The sequence below is a fragment of the Sebastes umbrosus genome, chromosome 1 (genome assembly GCF_015220745.1).
Source record: "Sebastes umbrosus isolate fSebUmb1 chromosome 1, fSebUmb1.pri, whole genome shotgun sequence".
Lineage (NCBI taxonomy): Eukaryota > Metazoa > Chordata > Actinopteri > Perciformes > Sebastidae > Sebastes > Sebastes umbrosus.
In genome coordinates, this window is record NC_051269.1 from 42,304,254 (window position 1) to 42,321,386 (window position 17,133).

The window sequence follows — 17,133 nt, forward strand, 5'->3', positions numbered from 1 at the left end:
AAAGTTATTCCTCATTTTTTGTTCGTTTTCCAACGAATGTCCAGCAACATTCGGCAATGTCCGCTTGTTACATGCATACAGTCTTTTCAAAATAAACTTCTGCCTTCACAGGAAACAACTTGGTTATGTTTAGGTGGTCTTCTGGACCAAAGTCCCGTATTTTGTGACCCACCCACCCACCCTGACCTCCTCCCTACACGGCATTTGTCGCTCTTTATTAGGGAAGTTCATAATTAACCGTTTAACCGTTAACCCACATTAAGCATTTTAACCGATTAACGCTATCGGTTAAAACGGTTAAAAGAAATGTTAATAATTAACTCAAAAAGCTGAGCGGCTCAGAGGAGCGGTTCGTCTTAAGAGGCGGAGCTCCACCTTAAGAGGCGGAGCTGGAGTTGCAGGATACAGGAAGTCGGCTCCGGTCTCTCCAGCTCGCTTGAGCGGAGCGGAGGAGTTGTAGTTTCATAGCATTTATTCACCGACAAATAAACTGTACACACACTGCTACACCTACGTTCACAGCTAGAACGCCACCAACAAACTCACACTCACCGCCTACACACACACGGTCTGTTGGAAACTCACTAAAGTTACTCAGACTACGTGTGCGGTGGCGAGCACGAAGCGTCCGGCAATGGTAGAGATGCTAACGTAGCACAAACACACACACTGTTTGTTGGACACTCGCTAAAGTTCCGCCGGGCAGACACACAGCTGACAACCTGCTAAACTAAACTAAATGTGCGGTGGAGACTTTTACTGGGAAAGTGGCTGCATGTCCTCGACACTACACGCAGCATCGTAGCTGCTAAGTTAACGCTCCCGGACGGTGAACTGGGGACTCATAATCGGTTAACGAGGGTCGGTTATCGGTTAAGAACATTTTTAAAAATTAGCATCCCTACTCTTTATACTTCCCGGTTCATGATTACGTGAAAAAAAATGATTTTGTGGGATAAATATGAATTACAGTGAATTACTTTTCGTAAGAATAGCTACGAACTGTGTTTGAGAACAGCCTGCGTATCGCCAGTTTATCTAAATCTCTACTTTTTATGGATTTGCTTGAGGAGCTGGATTGTTTGCCGCAATCAGTGGATTTGTACCACACAAGTAAATCTGGGTGGTTCTTTCTTATAGTGATCATTTTGTGAACTTGGACATGTGAATTCTTTTGTCAAAAGAAGCCTAGGTCATTGTGTAACAGTAGAAAACTGGCCATTTTATTCAAAGGATAAGATTTATAGTTAAAGTAAACAAGATTGATGAAGGTTAAACTGAATGGATTATGTTTGGTACTTTGTGCATGACTGATGTTGCAGTCTCAAGCTTCTTATTTCAAACCAACTGTAAAACATCTGGGGGCGACATTGACAGCTGTTTGATAATTTAATAAACAGATTGACTGTTTTTCCAGCTTCGTCTTCTGGCTAAAGAAAAGCCCTTCCTCAATCGACGTAAGGTTGACACGCAGCCCTAGTTAGCTGTGCTGCACCAGACAATTTTCTGTACCACCATTCGCCATCTTTCCAAGAACAAAACTAGCCGCAACTAGATGGCAGCCATCACCACCTACTTCACGAGGATGTCCGAATTAATTTTGCCACACCACTGTTTGGTGTGGCAACTTCCCGCTACTTTCTCACTAAAGGGCCAGTGTGTGTAGGATTTCGAGGTACCGCCATCCGCCGTCTGACTTCTGTTGCTCCTAAAGTAGTGTTACTATGGTAAAGGATGACCTCTGAGCGAGGCGAACAGCGTTACCGCGGTTTGTTACTCGGCGGCTCACGTTACCGGAGTCTTGAAAGGGGAGGAGTGAGCTGAGGGTTACTCAGTTGGTTGCAATCTGCAACCACACCACTAGATGCCACTAAATCCTACACACTGTCCCTTTAAATGGTGTGAAAGTTAACACGACCACAAGAGGACACTTCTAAAAAAGCCTTTCAGCAAATAAAGAATGCTGTTGAAGTTTAGGTGAGGACACTTTGTTAGGAAATGTAATCAGTCCAGGTATAGACAACAAATGTAAAAAGCAAGGGCTTATGGGTAGACAGTAGCGGAGCTTACAAAGTTTAGCATGACAAAACAAAGCCTTTACCGATGCTCGTTTTCAAACAAATCTGAGAGCTGGATTATCCTCCCACGCCGAGCATATGTGAAACGAGACATCATTCAGCAGCCTGATCTGCCTCAAATGAGCCCCGTAAAATCCACTTCTCCGAAACACAACGATGAAGACTCAATTCTGAGGATGAAAACAAAATGTGATGCGGCAGCGGCGATGAGTCAGTGTTTAAGGTTTGGATTCCGTTCAACCTCACAATCAGAATCATTATCCCCGGACGGAGTAGAGTCTCCTTGGTGTGATAATGAATGACGAGGCCAGCAGAGTGAGCCTTGGCCCGGCCCGGCCCGGCCCGGCTTCACCTCCCCGCCTTTTTAAACAAAACGCAAGATGACTCATCATACGTTTGTCACAGCTTCCTGGCTCCCTCTCGGCTGCTTCAGAAAACTCCTCTGATGGGCCCATGATTTATTGAACACATGCTGATGTATTTTGCATTAAAACAGCCTAAATGCTTCAGTGCACTTCACTGGTAGGAAAGGCTCCTCCAGCAGAGACGTAGGATGTGTTATCCTCTCTGAGCACCAGCAGGTTTGTTTTGCTGAAACGGCCGAGTTACAGATTGAAAGCAGGCAGGAAAATGTTTCGGTAAATGTTGGACAAGAATACAAATCGTCTTTCTTGACAGCTGCGATATATGAAACCAATAAAAAGGTAAATTCAGTGAACTCTCGTTAGCGTGAAACAACAACAGCCCGTTTTAATTCATAACCACAGAGGATTTCATCATTGTAGAATTATCTGATACCAAGCAGATTAATTCTGCATAATCTACCCGACGTGAAAATCCTGCCCCTGAGGACGTAAACCAAGAACCGATAAAAAAACAGATCTGGCCTCGGAGATGGAATTATATCCTCAAAGATCACACAAGTCGCACATAATCCTGCGCCGCGGGCCGGTGCCCCTAACTCATTATTGATGAATTAATGTGTGCTTTTGCTAAAACCTATTAAACTGTATTAATATAAGAAGAAGAGAAAAATGTTTTAAAGGCGGAGGAGTGACTGCTAGTGACCCTCCATCTCATTTGCAGTAATGGGGGAGAGTATGGCACGGCACTAAGTGGAGTGTTGTCGAAGTCAGCAGAGAGCAGCCTGATGTAATGAACTATTCCTGGTTCTGTTTAAAGGATCAATAGGGATTCATCACACGGCCACACTGTGCTCAGCAAAAAAGGACGAGGATGCAGCAGAGTTAAAGACAACCAAAAAAACAACAATCAATGCCCCCCCGATGCTTGGAGGACACACCAGCCTCTGCATGACTGGAGGGGAGAGGGAGGGATGGAAACAACAACAGTCCGGGCACTGTCTGAGAAGTTGAAACGGCCCTTCAGCTCTAGTTTGCAGCGAGCTGTGTGTGTCCTCCAGCAAACATCAGCTGCCATGACATCAGACTACAGGAGAGAGAGATGGATGGAGATGGAGGGTGGAGAGGGGGGGGCATGCCAGTGCAGCTGCTGCAGTCATCTCTGCCAGACACCTGCCTGGGCGGCGGGTGTAAACAGAGTATATGCAGCCCCGCAGCGCTCTCCTCTCTCCTATTTTCACCTCACACACTCACGCCAAGAGCAGAATACGTAGGTAGATGACACAAGAAAAAGAAAAGAAAGGAGAAGTGAAAGCCCTACCGGCAGAGAGAGGCAGCCCGGGACACAGTCGACGCTGGCAGGATGAAAGCGAAGCAGCATCCTTCCACCTCCAGCTCCAGAGAGAGAGAGAGACGGCTCGGGCCCTCTCCTCCACACCTCTCTCTCTCTCTATGTGCCTCCTGTGCTCTCTGAGCCTCTCTCTCCCAACCCCTCTGTCACTCTCTCCACACGACTCTCTCGGCCCCTCCCCTCTTCTCTCTCTCTCTCCTCCCCTCTCGGCAGAGTTGTGTGTCCAGCCCGATGCAGCCCGGCGAGTGGCGGTGCTGCAAGGTCAAGGTTTGTCTCTGCACACAGTCGGAGTCAGTGAAACTCAGGAGGAGTGTGCAGCTTTTTAATTCAGTCATTTCACAGACTGGCTATTTCCTCGCCTCGGGGGTGAAGGTGTGGTAATTAATGAGATGAGCTGCTCCGAGTTTGATTGCAGGGGGAAAATGTGCAGACTTCTTTGGCAAGTGAGGTGGAAAATAATAAAACATGAGGGTAAATTATGAGTGTGACAAACAAGCACCAGTGCAGACAAAAATCAATCCGGCTATAGAGAAAAGGTTGACTTTCTGCTGTTCTGCTTCTTCTTCCTTAAAAAGGCCCAGTCGTCAGATAACAGAAGCATTTAAGCACAAGTGGTGGCGATTGTAATTATAAGATATCTTATAACAATAACATAGCTGACTTAAAGCTGCAGTAGGCAGTATATATTTTTGGCATCATTGGGCAAAAATCCCATAATAACCTTTCAGCATATTGTAATTCAAGTGTTGTGAGAGTAAACTAGACTTCTGCTCCTCCTCATGGCTCTGTTTTCAGGCTTTAGAACATCTAACCTGTGACGGGAGACTTTGACCAATCACAGGTCATTTCATTGATAGAGCGTTCCTATTGGCTGTGCTCCTGTCATGTGACCAGAACTTGGCGTTCCTTCACCAGATTTCTACAATGGCGTCGGCGTCATAAACTTTCTCATTTTACAGCTAAACCGTGCACTATAAGATGATTCTGAGAACATGTGAGGAGAGAAATAGACATTAACGTAACAGAATATTGATTCATATTTGATCAGCGCTGCCTAGTTTGACCGTTTGGTCGGAGTTCAGAGTGATTGACAGCCGGCTCTCATGGACGGCAGCTGGACAGCAGACCTCAGATCAGCTCTGACTGCTTGTTCTCCGGTCTGTGAAATCTTGCAGATGCCGTTAGAAGCATGAATACATTACGTTTGAAACTGAGTAATGATCTAAATATTGTATATTTGTGACATCACAAATGGACAGAAATCCTGACGGCTTGTTTCAAAAGCTCCGTTTCTGAATACGGACTGTGTGTATTTCTCAATGGATTGAGCGTTTTGATACTTTAACAGAATTTATAGAGCACTTAAACCGGCTTTATGATATAAAAGACAAGAAAATCTCACTTCTTACAATTTGGGACCTTTAAGATTTCAGCTCAAATGGTGTGTTGGTTTTGTTTTTGGTTTAATTTTGACACAACTGCCAGCACGATGCCTGAAATTTGGTACCAAATACCAAAATGATACTTTAGGTGATACCTCACTTTGAGAAACAGAAACACGTTTTTAGCCACAGAAACGGCGTCGCTTTAGGGACGGAGATGTCTGTCTGTCAGTCGGTCGAACACTTTCATCCAGACTGAAATATCTAAACGACCGTTGGATGCATTGCCAGACATTCATGTCCTCCTCAGGACCGACTATAACAACCAAAATAGACCAAAATTACACCTTGGTTCATGACCAAATACCTGCAGAAATGATGACATTCCCAACAGCCTCAGATGTGGTTAGTGTTTGCATGCTAACACACTAAACTCAGATGATGAACCTGCTAAACATTGGCATATTAGCATTGTCACTCTAAGGATGTTAGCATACTGATGTTAGCATTTAGCTCAAATCACAGCTGTGCCTAAGTCAATACAGCCTCAGAGCTTGTGCGACTGTAGACTCGTAGTCATGTTTCCATTGACAAAAGTCAAAGTTAACAGATATTAAATGTTGTCTAAACCACAGCAGCCAAACAAGAACTTATAAGTAAACAAGATTACAAATCTGAGCAGACATTCAATGGTAACTTGTGTTACTTTGTTGGACAGTTTTTGATACTTGGGACTACAGAGTCAAGAATACAGATGCTCCTCTTTCTATCAAACTGATGCAGAGATGCTGTATCAGGATTTCTGCCGGTGTATTTCGAGCCTGCCGGGCCTAAGCTGCGGGGAATTTTAATGTATTTTCAAGATGTTCTTTAAATCAAAATGTGTTACACAAGTAGCCACTAAAACTTGTAGGTTGTGTGCGTAACGTTACGTAATGAGTATGAAGTTATCAGTAACGTTGTACTGTAGCTGTGAACGTAGCAGTGGAGTATGTGTACAGTTTATTTGTCACTGAATAAATTATACAACTCCTCAAGACCCGAGACAAGTTCCTGTGTCTTTCTTGTCAACTTTGACCGAAGCTCACTTGAGGTGGACCTGCTATTCTCATTTCAGCGACAAGCCACTTGTTTTGTACACAGATATGTCTGGAAGGTGTGAAAAAATAGATACCACTCAACCCTAACAGACACATATTGGTCGGCACCATACAAGTATTGAGGTTATCTTGATATGACATGGCTCCTGTAACCGACTGAGACCCACTGCTACAACAACACGGCAGCACAGCGTTGATATGAAGCTTCTTATTTGCTAAAAATGCTAACTTTGTGATCTTAAACATTGTTGAAACTGTAAAGACAAGCTGGTAATTAAGAATGCTCCACTGAATCTGACAATAGCAGGAAGTTAAACCAACCGAGCACACAGAATTGTTACAGTGAAGACCAGCAGGCCCTCGGAGGATAAGACTTACTGTTGCGACTGTAAACTGCAGCTGGCACGGAGCGGCATTAATATCCCGATCGAGCCTCTCTATCCACCTGGGAGGAAGTCTGCCAGGGGTCCTGCCCCCTTCTAACTCTGGCACACTCACGGGCCTGTCGCCACGACGACTGATGTGGTAGCGCGACTGTCGGCGGTTGCCAAAAAAAGGGACAAACGGAGAGACAAAAGGGAGAGAGCGGAGACTAGTTCGCTGTGCTCGTACCACAGGGCCTATAGGATTACCGGTAATGGGATTTCCCTCTAATGGCTTCTTCTGACAGGTGGTGTCCCCGTTTAGCTCCATGGCTATAAAAACATCAGCGAGGTTTAAAGCTTTCCTCGCCGGTCCCCGTGCTGCAAAAAATATCCATCTTAGCAAGAGTGTGGAAAGTATTTGACTCTACAGCGTGCACAAAAACGTCCTGCAAACAAGTGATACTTTAAAGTAAAGCAGACTACTTTAAGATTATTTCCTCCAGTAGCATCGTTAGAAACAAGAACAAATTATGTTATTTTACATTTTATTATTAAATTTGAAGATAAAATGAGTGATTACAACCACATTCTTGCCAAATTGTTAAAAAACAATGCCTAAAAATAAAAGACCCTGTGATAGTTTTTGTTCCATGTTTGTCAGTAAATCATAATGACAAATGTAAGTCTCCAGTGTTTGCAGGCATTACTGGAGGAAAAGAAAAACTGACACCTTTCTCGGGCTTTCAGGCCTTTGACATTTGCTCTGACATCACTAACTGTCAAACAAAGTTGTTTTCTGGTATCAGTTCCCGTCTTGAAAGACCTGTCAGTCAACTTTAGAGTTGTGACGGGTTCCAATATTGTGTTAAAAAGGGGAAATTCTGTGATTTAGTACAATTTCAACTATTTGGGAGGACTCGCAAAAGACAGATGTGAATTCAAGCAGCAGAGGTCGAGATGTGCTGACCTTTATGCTGCATTCACACCAGATCAGGCAGTGTGGCAACAATGCAAGTCCTCCCATTCATTTTGAATAAAGGAAGTGCAAAAAGCAGCGGCCTTAAGTGAAAAAGTAGAAAGAGAATCAACTTGCAGCCATGCCGACATCACGCGGAGGTGGCCGTCACGTAACCAGCGAGTCGGTGAGAGAGTACAGTAAACATCCCTGGGGTGTCGGAAACGTGTGGCGTATCCTGACAAGTTTACATGATGACTTTGATATGTAAAATCAGTCAGCTGCAGCTTTAAACTTAAATGCAACCCTGTTGTTTGCATTTGATCATCATGGTGCTTTTGACACTAAACAAGAAGGAACAATTGCAGCAAACAGAGCTGTAACTTCCCTCAACATGATAATCCGACCCGTTCCCTCTCTACTGAACACTCTCTCTCTCACAGTCTATGTATCTTACAGAGGAACTAATATTCGGAGGCGGTTTGAACCTTGCAGCCACCGCAGGCCTCGCTGGATTGATTGAGGTTAAGCACCTCATGTTCAACAGCATCTGAGTGGTGGTTTCTTTCAGCGGAGGACAAGGACACAGTGAAGGGAAACTCCTCATGAGCGGCTCTAACGTGTCCTCTACCACTTCTTTATCACCGTGTCTCTCTTCACTCTTGCAAATTCAATAAAAATACGCATTGTTTAGCTTCAGAGGAAAGGGCAGAAAAACAAGGGAGGGAGGGAGGGAGACAGAGAAAGACAACAATAGCTAGAGGCACGTCATAACGTAATGATGCTAATGAGGATAAAGCAGCTTGCTACCTTTTCTCAATAAGCCTCTGAAAGCAGGACAGCTTGTGACATCACAGGGATCAGCAGCACCGTTTCACACCTTGCAACATGAAGCAGCGTGTTAATGCTGCGCAGACGGACACTAACTAAACCCGAGCAGAGTTACGGGGGAACTTTTGGCCCCTTTACATGTTATTTGACTCCTTTATAATGAAACATTTTAAAGGGAAGAGAAGCAGTTCCTCCTGGTTTTAAGGTGGTAGTTATCACTTTACACCCGAGAGGCATTTCCTAAATGCTTGCACTTCTCTTTTTTTTATTGAATAAAACCCTTTCAGTAATAAAACGCTGAACATTCCTCATTACAGGATATTTTCTGACAGGCTGAATAGTCATCACATCATCGCTATGTCAGATATAAACTCAGCACTCACACGACACGTCTTATCAATACATCAGACTGTGGTTAATAAGTCACGGTGTGGAGAAAAGAAGCTGCCAGTCACTGCTTTTGTGTTGTAAAACGTTGTAAAGCAAATTTGATTTTAGAGGAGAAACAGATTAGAGCTGTGTGCACTCAGCTGAGAAAAGATTTCAGAGCTTACAGGAGTCTGAGTGAACGAAAACCTGGAGTTTATTTTAGGAAGGAAAGGAGCGAGAAGAGGAACTATGACAATTCAAAAGCTAAGTTCAGTAAAACAGTGATTCTCAAAGTGGGGTTCGGGGACCCCGAGGGGTCCGTGGAACTCTGTCAGGGGGTCTGCTTTAAATTATAAAATTGTGCTGTATCATTAAAAAGTGCATGTCTAGAGATGGGGACCATTTGCACCAATAAAACAAACTCACAATCATGTTATCTTTGAGCCAACAGAAACTCTGATATGATTGCGACACACAGCATTATTTTTAAGTTGAAACACTGAAAGTCAGCTTTAGACTGATGAATTTAAATATCTTGATTTATAAGGACTATACTAGTCTTGCTACTGTTCATTTTCTGAGTTTAACAGTATTTATAAAGCACTTAAACCTGCTCTATGATATAAAATACATGAAAATCTCACTTTTTACAATATGGGACCTTTAAGACGTGTATGTTTGTGACATCACAACTAGTTTAGAAGACTAGTATAGTACTAGAAGACTAGTAACTCAAAGACTAGTAATCATTGGATGAATAAACAACACAAATGTAATGTGGAAACTTGAAACCTCACATACACCGAGGAAAGACTTCTCAGTGAAGTAGGACACATCTGGTGTCAAGCAGTTCAACTTTTGTAATAAAAATGATTTGCATATTCATAGATTATTTTGCAATGAGAGGTGAAGACGTAGGATTTTTTTTTTTTTTACTAACCAGTTTAACTTTTTTGTTAACCAAATCCGACACAAATTGTTATTCAAAGCGTATTTTTTATATCTTAAAACATGACTTTAAATGTTTCGTATGTGAATAGTCAACTCAGTTTTTGTGCATGATCCATGTTTTAAAAAATATATTTCTAATAATATAATTCACAGAGCGGGAGGAAACAGCCGCAACAGCTCAGTTTAAACCCCAAGTCATTTAATTGTGCCACGTAACTGATAGATGAACAAACTAATTAATATGGATAATCAGCTGAATTGGAAGACTGGTAGTTTTATTAATTTAAGCTGCACACCTAAAAGCTTTTGTTTAGAACTTTTTTATATGTGATAATGTTTTTTATATAAATATATAATATATATTTTAAGAAAAATTTGCAGTGTAAAGAATTAGAAAATAACTTGTGCACTGAAATAAAGTATATACAAATTAAAAGAAATAGAAATCATGAGTTGTCCAGTCTTTTTCTTTCCTTTCTGTCTGTGATGGTTTGTGACCAGTAGAGGGCGTCATCATTCCAGCGTTCAGCTTCTCTCCAGCTCAGGATCATGAGGAGACCTCTGATATTCAGCTGCCAACAATATGATGAAAATTAGCTGAGCAACCAGCAGATATTTGGCACATCTGACTCTCACATCTTCCAAAAGAACACAAAACAAACACCTGCCACCTCTCTCTTCACACATGTCCTTCCCCTCCGGCTCAGGACATATTGCCTGATGTCGTCCTCCGGCCTGAGCCAGAAATTATAATTGGGGTTGAAGATGCATTCAGATGAGGTGGAAACAGATTTTCTTTTTTCTCCTCTCTTTTGACCAAAGCATTGTCTTCCGTAATTCTGACGTCTCTCTTTTTCTTCTCCCACCAATTAGAAGCAGGCACGCTGAGTGAGGGGGAGGAGAGAGAGGCCGGGCCATCTCCATCAGCCTGCTAACCACTCAGGGGAGCTCATTAGAGCGGCCCGCAGCCCAGAGGCTCGGTGTTGTGTTGGCACTACTTCTGACGCCGCGTCAGTACCATCGCCTTCAGCGCCACTAAGAGAAAAAGAGCCGGAGTGAGAGAAAAGCAAGAGAGCAGCTTTCAACTGCATCTCCTGACAAGCCTGTCACAACACCAAGGTGTCCAGATGTAACAAGTGCTCTGAAAAACAACGTCCATGAGAGACGTCTCATGAAACGGCTCTCTCTCTTTTAGAGCGGCCTCCTGGATCCTCTAATTGAATCAATGGTTTTTCATTCAAAGAATAAAAGCAGCTCAGGGCTGATTGTGGCGACCCGAATCTCAGAAGACACTTCACGCACAGCAGGTTGATGTAATCACTCCGGCACTGATAGGAATGAAACGTCGCCGCCTCAGAAGAACACCTCCGTACAGATTCAGACATGCGGCTCTACAGCAGCGAGAATCTGAGGCGCATCCTTGACAGTGAAATCTTCCCGAAGTCTGTGATGTCAGGACGCGAAGCCTCCGCGGGGAGAAGACGAGAGCCCCGTCTCTGCTACGCCAGGGCTTTTGTCAAAACATTTAAGCGTATGCTCTCTCATATGTGTGCTAACAGCAGGCTCCAGAGCTCAGCCTCGATCACATGGCACACATCCTCTTTCACTTCAGTAAGATGCTCGGGTTGGTACCGGCACGCTCTGGGGTTGGCTGGCATGGCGAGCACTGAAGTACCGCTGCACAAAGAGCTGTCGAGATGCCGCGGCGGATGACTACAGTAGGTGCTGGATGGGGTCCACTGAATCACCGCGGCAACAGACGGCAGATGTTTGTGTGCACAGGCAGAGCGACTTAATGAGTGTTTACTGTCTTGTGCGGAGGAGAGATGTTGGCCTCGTCCTGCTGTCGGGATGCTGAGTGCCACCTCATGGGCCGAGCATCACCGGAAGGATAAATCTGCTTTATTACAACCTGGGCTGCTCGCTGCAGAGGCTCGCCATCTTTCCCGTTAGTTATAATGACATCGTACTCGCCAAGTTAAATACCGAGATCTGGGAACACGGCAAGATTGTTATAAAGAAGTCAGATGGAGCGAGAAACACGAGCTGACAGACAACCAAACCCCCCAAAGTTAAAGGAACAGTGTGTAACATTGAGGGGGATCTATTGGCAGAAATGGAATATAATATTAATTACCATGTTTTCGTTAGCTTAGAATGAGCCGTTTATATCTACATAGGGAGCGGGTCCTCTCTTCACGGAGTCCGCCATGTTGTACCGTCATGTTTCTACAGTAGCCCAGAACGGACAAACCAAACACCGTTATCTGTTCCTGCTTGGACTGGAGTCGATAACGTCACTTGCTCCTGTCGCCGCCGCTCTCTGTCTCTTGCTTCACTACTCACTTCCCACGTACACACACACACACACACACACACACACACACACACACACACTACCCACAGGCTCTGCTCCAAATAGCTCTAGAGATTTTGCATCGGCCATTGTAACTCTCCAACACGCTTGGCACACGGGAGAGGCTTCAGTTGGCTGCAATCTCCTCACCTCACCGCTAGACACCGCCTAACTCCGCCAACATTACATTCGCGTCACAGAGCTGAGCATCTGTTTTTCTGAGAGATAAATCCCCTCGTTTAAAGCTGCAGTAGTCAGTATATTGTTGGCATCATTGGGCAAAAATCCCATAATAACCTTTCAGCATATTGTAATTCAAGTGTTCTGAGAGAAAACTAGACTTCTGCTCCTCCTCATGGCTCTGTTTTCAGGCTTTAGAACATCTAGCCCGTGACGGGAGACTTTGACCAATCACAGGTCATTTCATTTCTGTGCTCCTGTCAGGTGACCGGAACTTGGCGTTCCTTCATCAGATTTCACAATGGCGGCGGCGTCACAAACGTACTCATTTTACAGCTAAACCGTGCACTACAAGATGATTCTGAAAACATCTGATGAGAGAAATTTTAACGTAACAGAATATTGATTCATATTTGATCAGCGCTGCCTAGTTTGACCGTTTGGTCGGAGTTCAAGTGATTGACAGCCGGCTCTCATAGACTGAAGTAAGCGTCACCTAGATCCAGCATCTTAAATGTGAGGATTTGCTGGTTCCTTCTTTCTTTTTCTGGTTTTATGTGATAGTACATTTGGTTACACAAAACAAGTCACTTGAAGATGTCACCTTGGCCTTTTGGGAAATTAATCTGTAAATCTGCAGGTACTCCCAGAATCCTCCAACATGAAATATTTCCTATCCAGTTAGCTGGATATAACATCTCTTTGCTAAGATTTACAACACAGACTAAGATATAAATTAGTTATTTTGTATGATACTATATCAAATATTAAAAAGTAACAGCAATATAGATAAGTACACCTGATGACATACAGCTACCTTCTTTGTTTGGATTAGGAGTTACAAGTTCCGGGTACAATCTTTGTTTAAATCCTGCAGCGGACGGAGTATTGTTTAATTCTGGAAATACCTTCAAATAGGGTTTTTCAAAGTTTGTTGGGTATTTATTCTTCAGAATCACAGACTCGTAGCTCTGTGGCTAGTATTTAACGGCAACACGTGAGAAGCACAAATCACTGCACTGGTCCCAGATTTCAGCAATTGCTTTGGCAAGTATACGTATTTACAAAAATAAACTACAAAAATAAACCCAAGTTGTAATAAAAGACGCGGCGCACCACCTCATATGTGGGACTCTCCAGCCTGCCATGTGTCGCTCACACCCTCCAGCTGGCTGTTAACGAGGGTCTTTTGGCACAGAGAAGTACTCGTATCGGTACTCGGTATCGGTGAGTACCCAAATGGAAGTACTTGTATTCGGTCTGAAAAAAGTGGTATCTGTGCATCCCTAAAAATAAAGGTGCAGTTCAACCCGCTCTGCACAACTTGATTGATCGATGCCTTTATTCGCGGTGCAAAAGCTCAGAAAATCAGCTTTTTCCGTCGCATAATATTTACGTTTTGTGTGAAAGTACTCCTCGCAAAAACAACAGTCCAAAAAGAAATATATTCAAGCGTGAATTAATCTAAAAAAACTGCCATTTCCACATAAACATACAGAACCAAGCATAACCAAGCACAGCAGCTGGTGTTTACAACACATTTCACACAACACATGTCAGACGTCAGCACAGATAACTCTGAGCATCAGTTAACAGTCTACCAGACACTCTGAAAACATCCAATGTGACTCTGTTTAATCCTCGACAAAATGATGAGCTTGTACAGTCAGATGTTAGACAATCTCACTACACGCCGTGTCACACAGAAACACAATACCAGATACCTTTTGACCATTTCACGAACAATACTTCCAGACTTTCAAGGCATTAAAAAACATCTTACAAAATGCGTTTGTCTTGGGTGAAAACTATCATGAAAGGCTGGCTGACATTTGTGATAACTTTCTTGTCAAACAGTGAAAAAGTACGAGAAACTGCAAAGCTAAGAAAATAGTCAAAGAATTGTTTTGGTGGAGAAAGTCGGTCTTCAAAGGGAGCTCGTATTGATACGCTGTGGGAGCTCATTCCTACCGAGCAACTCTTGTCACTGTGACTTGATAGAGGGGATCAGATGAAAGCCGTCGGCATGAAGGAGAAACACAACAACGTGATTGTTAGCGGCTCTTTGAGGAATTGTTGTTTTCAAGCCAGAAGAGAAAGAGAGAGAACGAGAGCAGGGTAAAGGCATGTTAAGATAAAGCAAAAGATATCACACTAACTGGTGGAAAATGCCAGCCGTTATGTCCCCGATGCCCATTATGGTCTCAGTCGTGAGGATAATCTGCTATGAATTCATAATCGGCGTCGTCAAATACTTCATCTGCACAATCCATCAGACAGACAAGAGAGGAAATGCACCCATAAAATGTCCCATCTAAACATGCAAATACACACTTGTGAAAACATTACAGACCTCCAAGCGCAATTATCTACACCTGGATCACTCGGCTCCTCAATCAGATATCTGCATGTTCCCCCAGTCTCTCGTATCCAAACCACACCCACGCCCACCGAGCGACATTAAGAGCTAATCAGATGTTAAAAGCCTTTTCATTAGGGCCGGAGGAAGACAGATTGGTGTGTGGGGACCACTGACTGTGCAGCGCCGCTGCCCAGTAATTACCAGCGGTGCACCACCTGCCCCCCAAAATCTCACTGCCATCTCATCCTACGGCTCATAAAACATGCTTCCACACAGCTGTGTGCATCACATCTACTGGCTCATGAATTCTTCTTTCTTAGTATCTATGCATCCTTTTACAGGGAGGGAGTCATTTGGTACGGGGCGATCACCAGTTAACCTCAGTTTTAGGTAGATTATGGATGCTTCCTGTGTTTTAACCAGACGGCAACCTCCAGGTCTGAGAAGTGAAGTCAATGCTGAAGTGCCTTAAACCTGCATTCTGTCTAACAGCCAGCAGGGGGCGACTCCTCTGGTTGCTAAAAGAAGCCTGATTGTATCTAGTGGAGCGGACAACATCAATTTTTCAGTCAAAATGTGCAAATTGTGATACAAGCACCAAATTTGGCATGATTGCCGAGGGGTCACTAAGCAAATATAAACGATTGGCCACTTGAAAATCAAGGATGGATATCTTGAGCATGGTGACTACCATATCTGACATGACTGCAAAGCCTCTATGACCATTTATACCTTCGCTGTACAGCCTAATGTACAATGTATGTGTGACATGGCCCATTAAACATATGATTAGTGGCGGTGTGGTGTGTGTGTACGGCATGACTGTCGTCTGGATGAGCAGAGGGTGAGAACAGCAGGAAGCACACACCTCCCCTGCCAACACCATCCTCCCTCTTCTAAGTCCCCTCCCTCTTCCCTCCCTCCCATCCTCTCAATCTCCTCCGCATTAATTATGACATTGGCAATAAAGGGAAAGTGTTTAACGGGGAGGAATTGCAAATGAGCAGGAATTGATTGGGCCTTCTCTCAAACTAATTGATTACAGAGTTCAGCCACGAATAATAAAAGTGGAGGAAGAGGAGGAGGAGGCGATGGAGAGAGGAGGAGAATTAAAGTTGAAGAGAGGTTAAAGGCTGGTCCGTGAATAACTTGCTGGCAATTTGGTTGTAATTTGCGACCGTCGACAAATAAAGAACTACTGCGCTGATGTCTTATTATGCGCTTTTTCTCAGACCTGCACGTATAATAGCATGAATTAATTGGCTAGATTATACTAAACTGGAAGCTGTTAGCATTCTAAACAGACAGGAGTTTACCACAGTGACCGGTTCAGAGACTTAAGGTGTTTTTAAGGGCTTTTTTTGATTTGCATTCGCACCGCAAATAGGAACACTAAAGTGACGTAAAGCTGGCTGGCGTCGCGGCTCGTTCGCTACGTTTCACAAGCTCTCGTAGCTTTAATATAAGAATAAATAAACACCTCTGTTACTCGCCACAATCGTATAAACGCAAGCAAGATAGACGTCATGAAAGTCCCGGCCGCGATGGAATCGTTTATCCTTCATTGGCTCAGTGGTTGTGCTTTGGGCTACTGGGTTAGTCTGTGTGCTACTGGGTTAGTCTTTGTGTTACTGGGTTAGTCTTTGTGCTACTGGGTTAGTCTTTGTGTTACTGCGTTAGTCTTTGTGTTACTGGGTTAGTCTTTGTGTTACTGGGTTAGCCTTTGTGCTACTGGGTTAGTCTTTGTGCTGCTGGGTTAGTCTTTGTGCTACTGGGTTAGTCTTTGTGCTACTGCGTTAGTCTTTGTGCTACTGGGTTAGTCTTTGTATTACTGGGTTAGCCTTTGTGCTACTGGGTTAGTCTTTGTGCTGCTGGGTTAGTCTTTGTGCTACTGGGTTAGTCTTTGTGCTGCTGGGTTAGTCTTTGTGCTGCTGGGTTAGTCTTTGTGCTACTGGGTTAGTCTTTGTGCTACTGGGTTAGTCTTTGTGCTACTGCGTTAGTCTTTGTGCTACTGGGTTAGTCTTTGTGCTACTGCGTTAGTCTTTGTGCTGCTGGGTTAGTCTTTGTGCTACTGCGTTAGTCTTTGTGCTACTGGGTTAGTCTTTGTGCTACTGGGTTAGTCTTTGTGCTACTGCGTTAGTCTTTGTGCTACTGGGTTAGTCTTTATGCTAGACCCTCAGAACTATCCCAGCAGTATCTTCGTTTTAAAATCCAAACTCATCCCCATCAACATGCCTCGCCTTCAGCAGTACAACAGAGATATTCATCTACTGGCTCTACTGCATCTCCTGGCTGATACAATTAAAACAGTGAACACAAAAACCAAGAATAAATACTGCCTGTGATGGATATTTTCCCAGAATGCAAAGCCAAAGGGCGTTGGCGAGTAGCAGGAGGTGTTCCAGGAACCATTAGCCCCCCATTGATTAACTATGGGGCTGCACATTATAATGTGATATAACTGAGCTGCTCTTTGGGTAAATAGACGGCA

The 17,133-nt window shown here is 43.8% G+C and overlaps 1 protein-coding gene across 10 annotated transcripts in view; it reads right to left on the reverse strand.

The window, feature by feature from the left end:
* The window catches only part of iqsec1b (IQ motif and Sec7 domain ArfGEF 1b), a 222,108-nt gene that overhangs the window by 51,340 nt on the left and 153,635 nt on the right, over positions 1–17,133 (reverse strand). Inside the window, exon 1 of one of the 10 annotated variants that reach the window (XM_037783383.1) lies at positions 6,652–6,886. The exons of 8 other annotated variants lie outside the window; for them this stretch is intronic. In XM_037783383.1, coding sequence (XP_037639311.1) covers positions 6,652–6,689 — 38 coding nt within the window. In that variant the 5' untranslated portion in view covers positions 6,690–6,886. Of the gene's footprint in view, positions 1–3,761; positions 3,914–6,651; positions 6,887–17,133 lie in introns of those variants that run through there. One more of the 10 variants, XM_037783416.1, reaches the window with a different exon arrangement.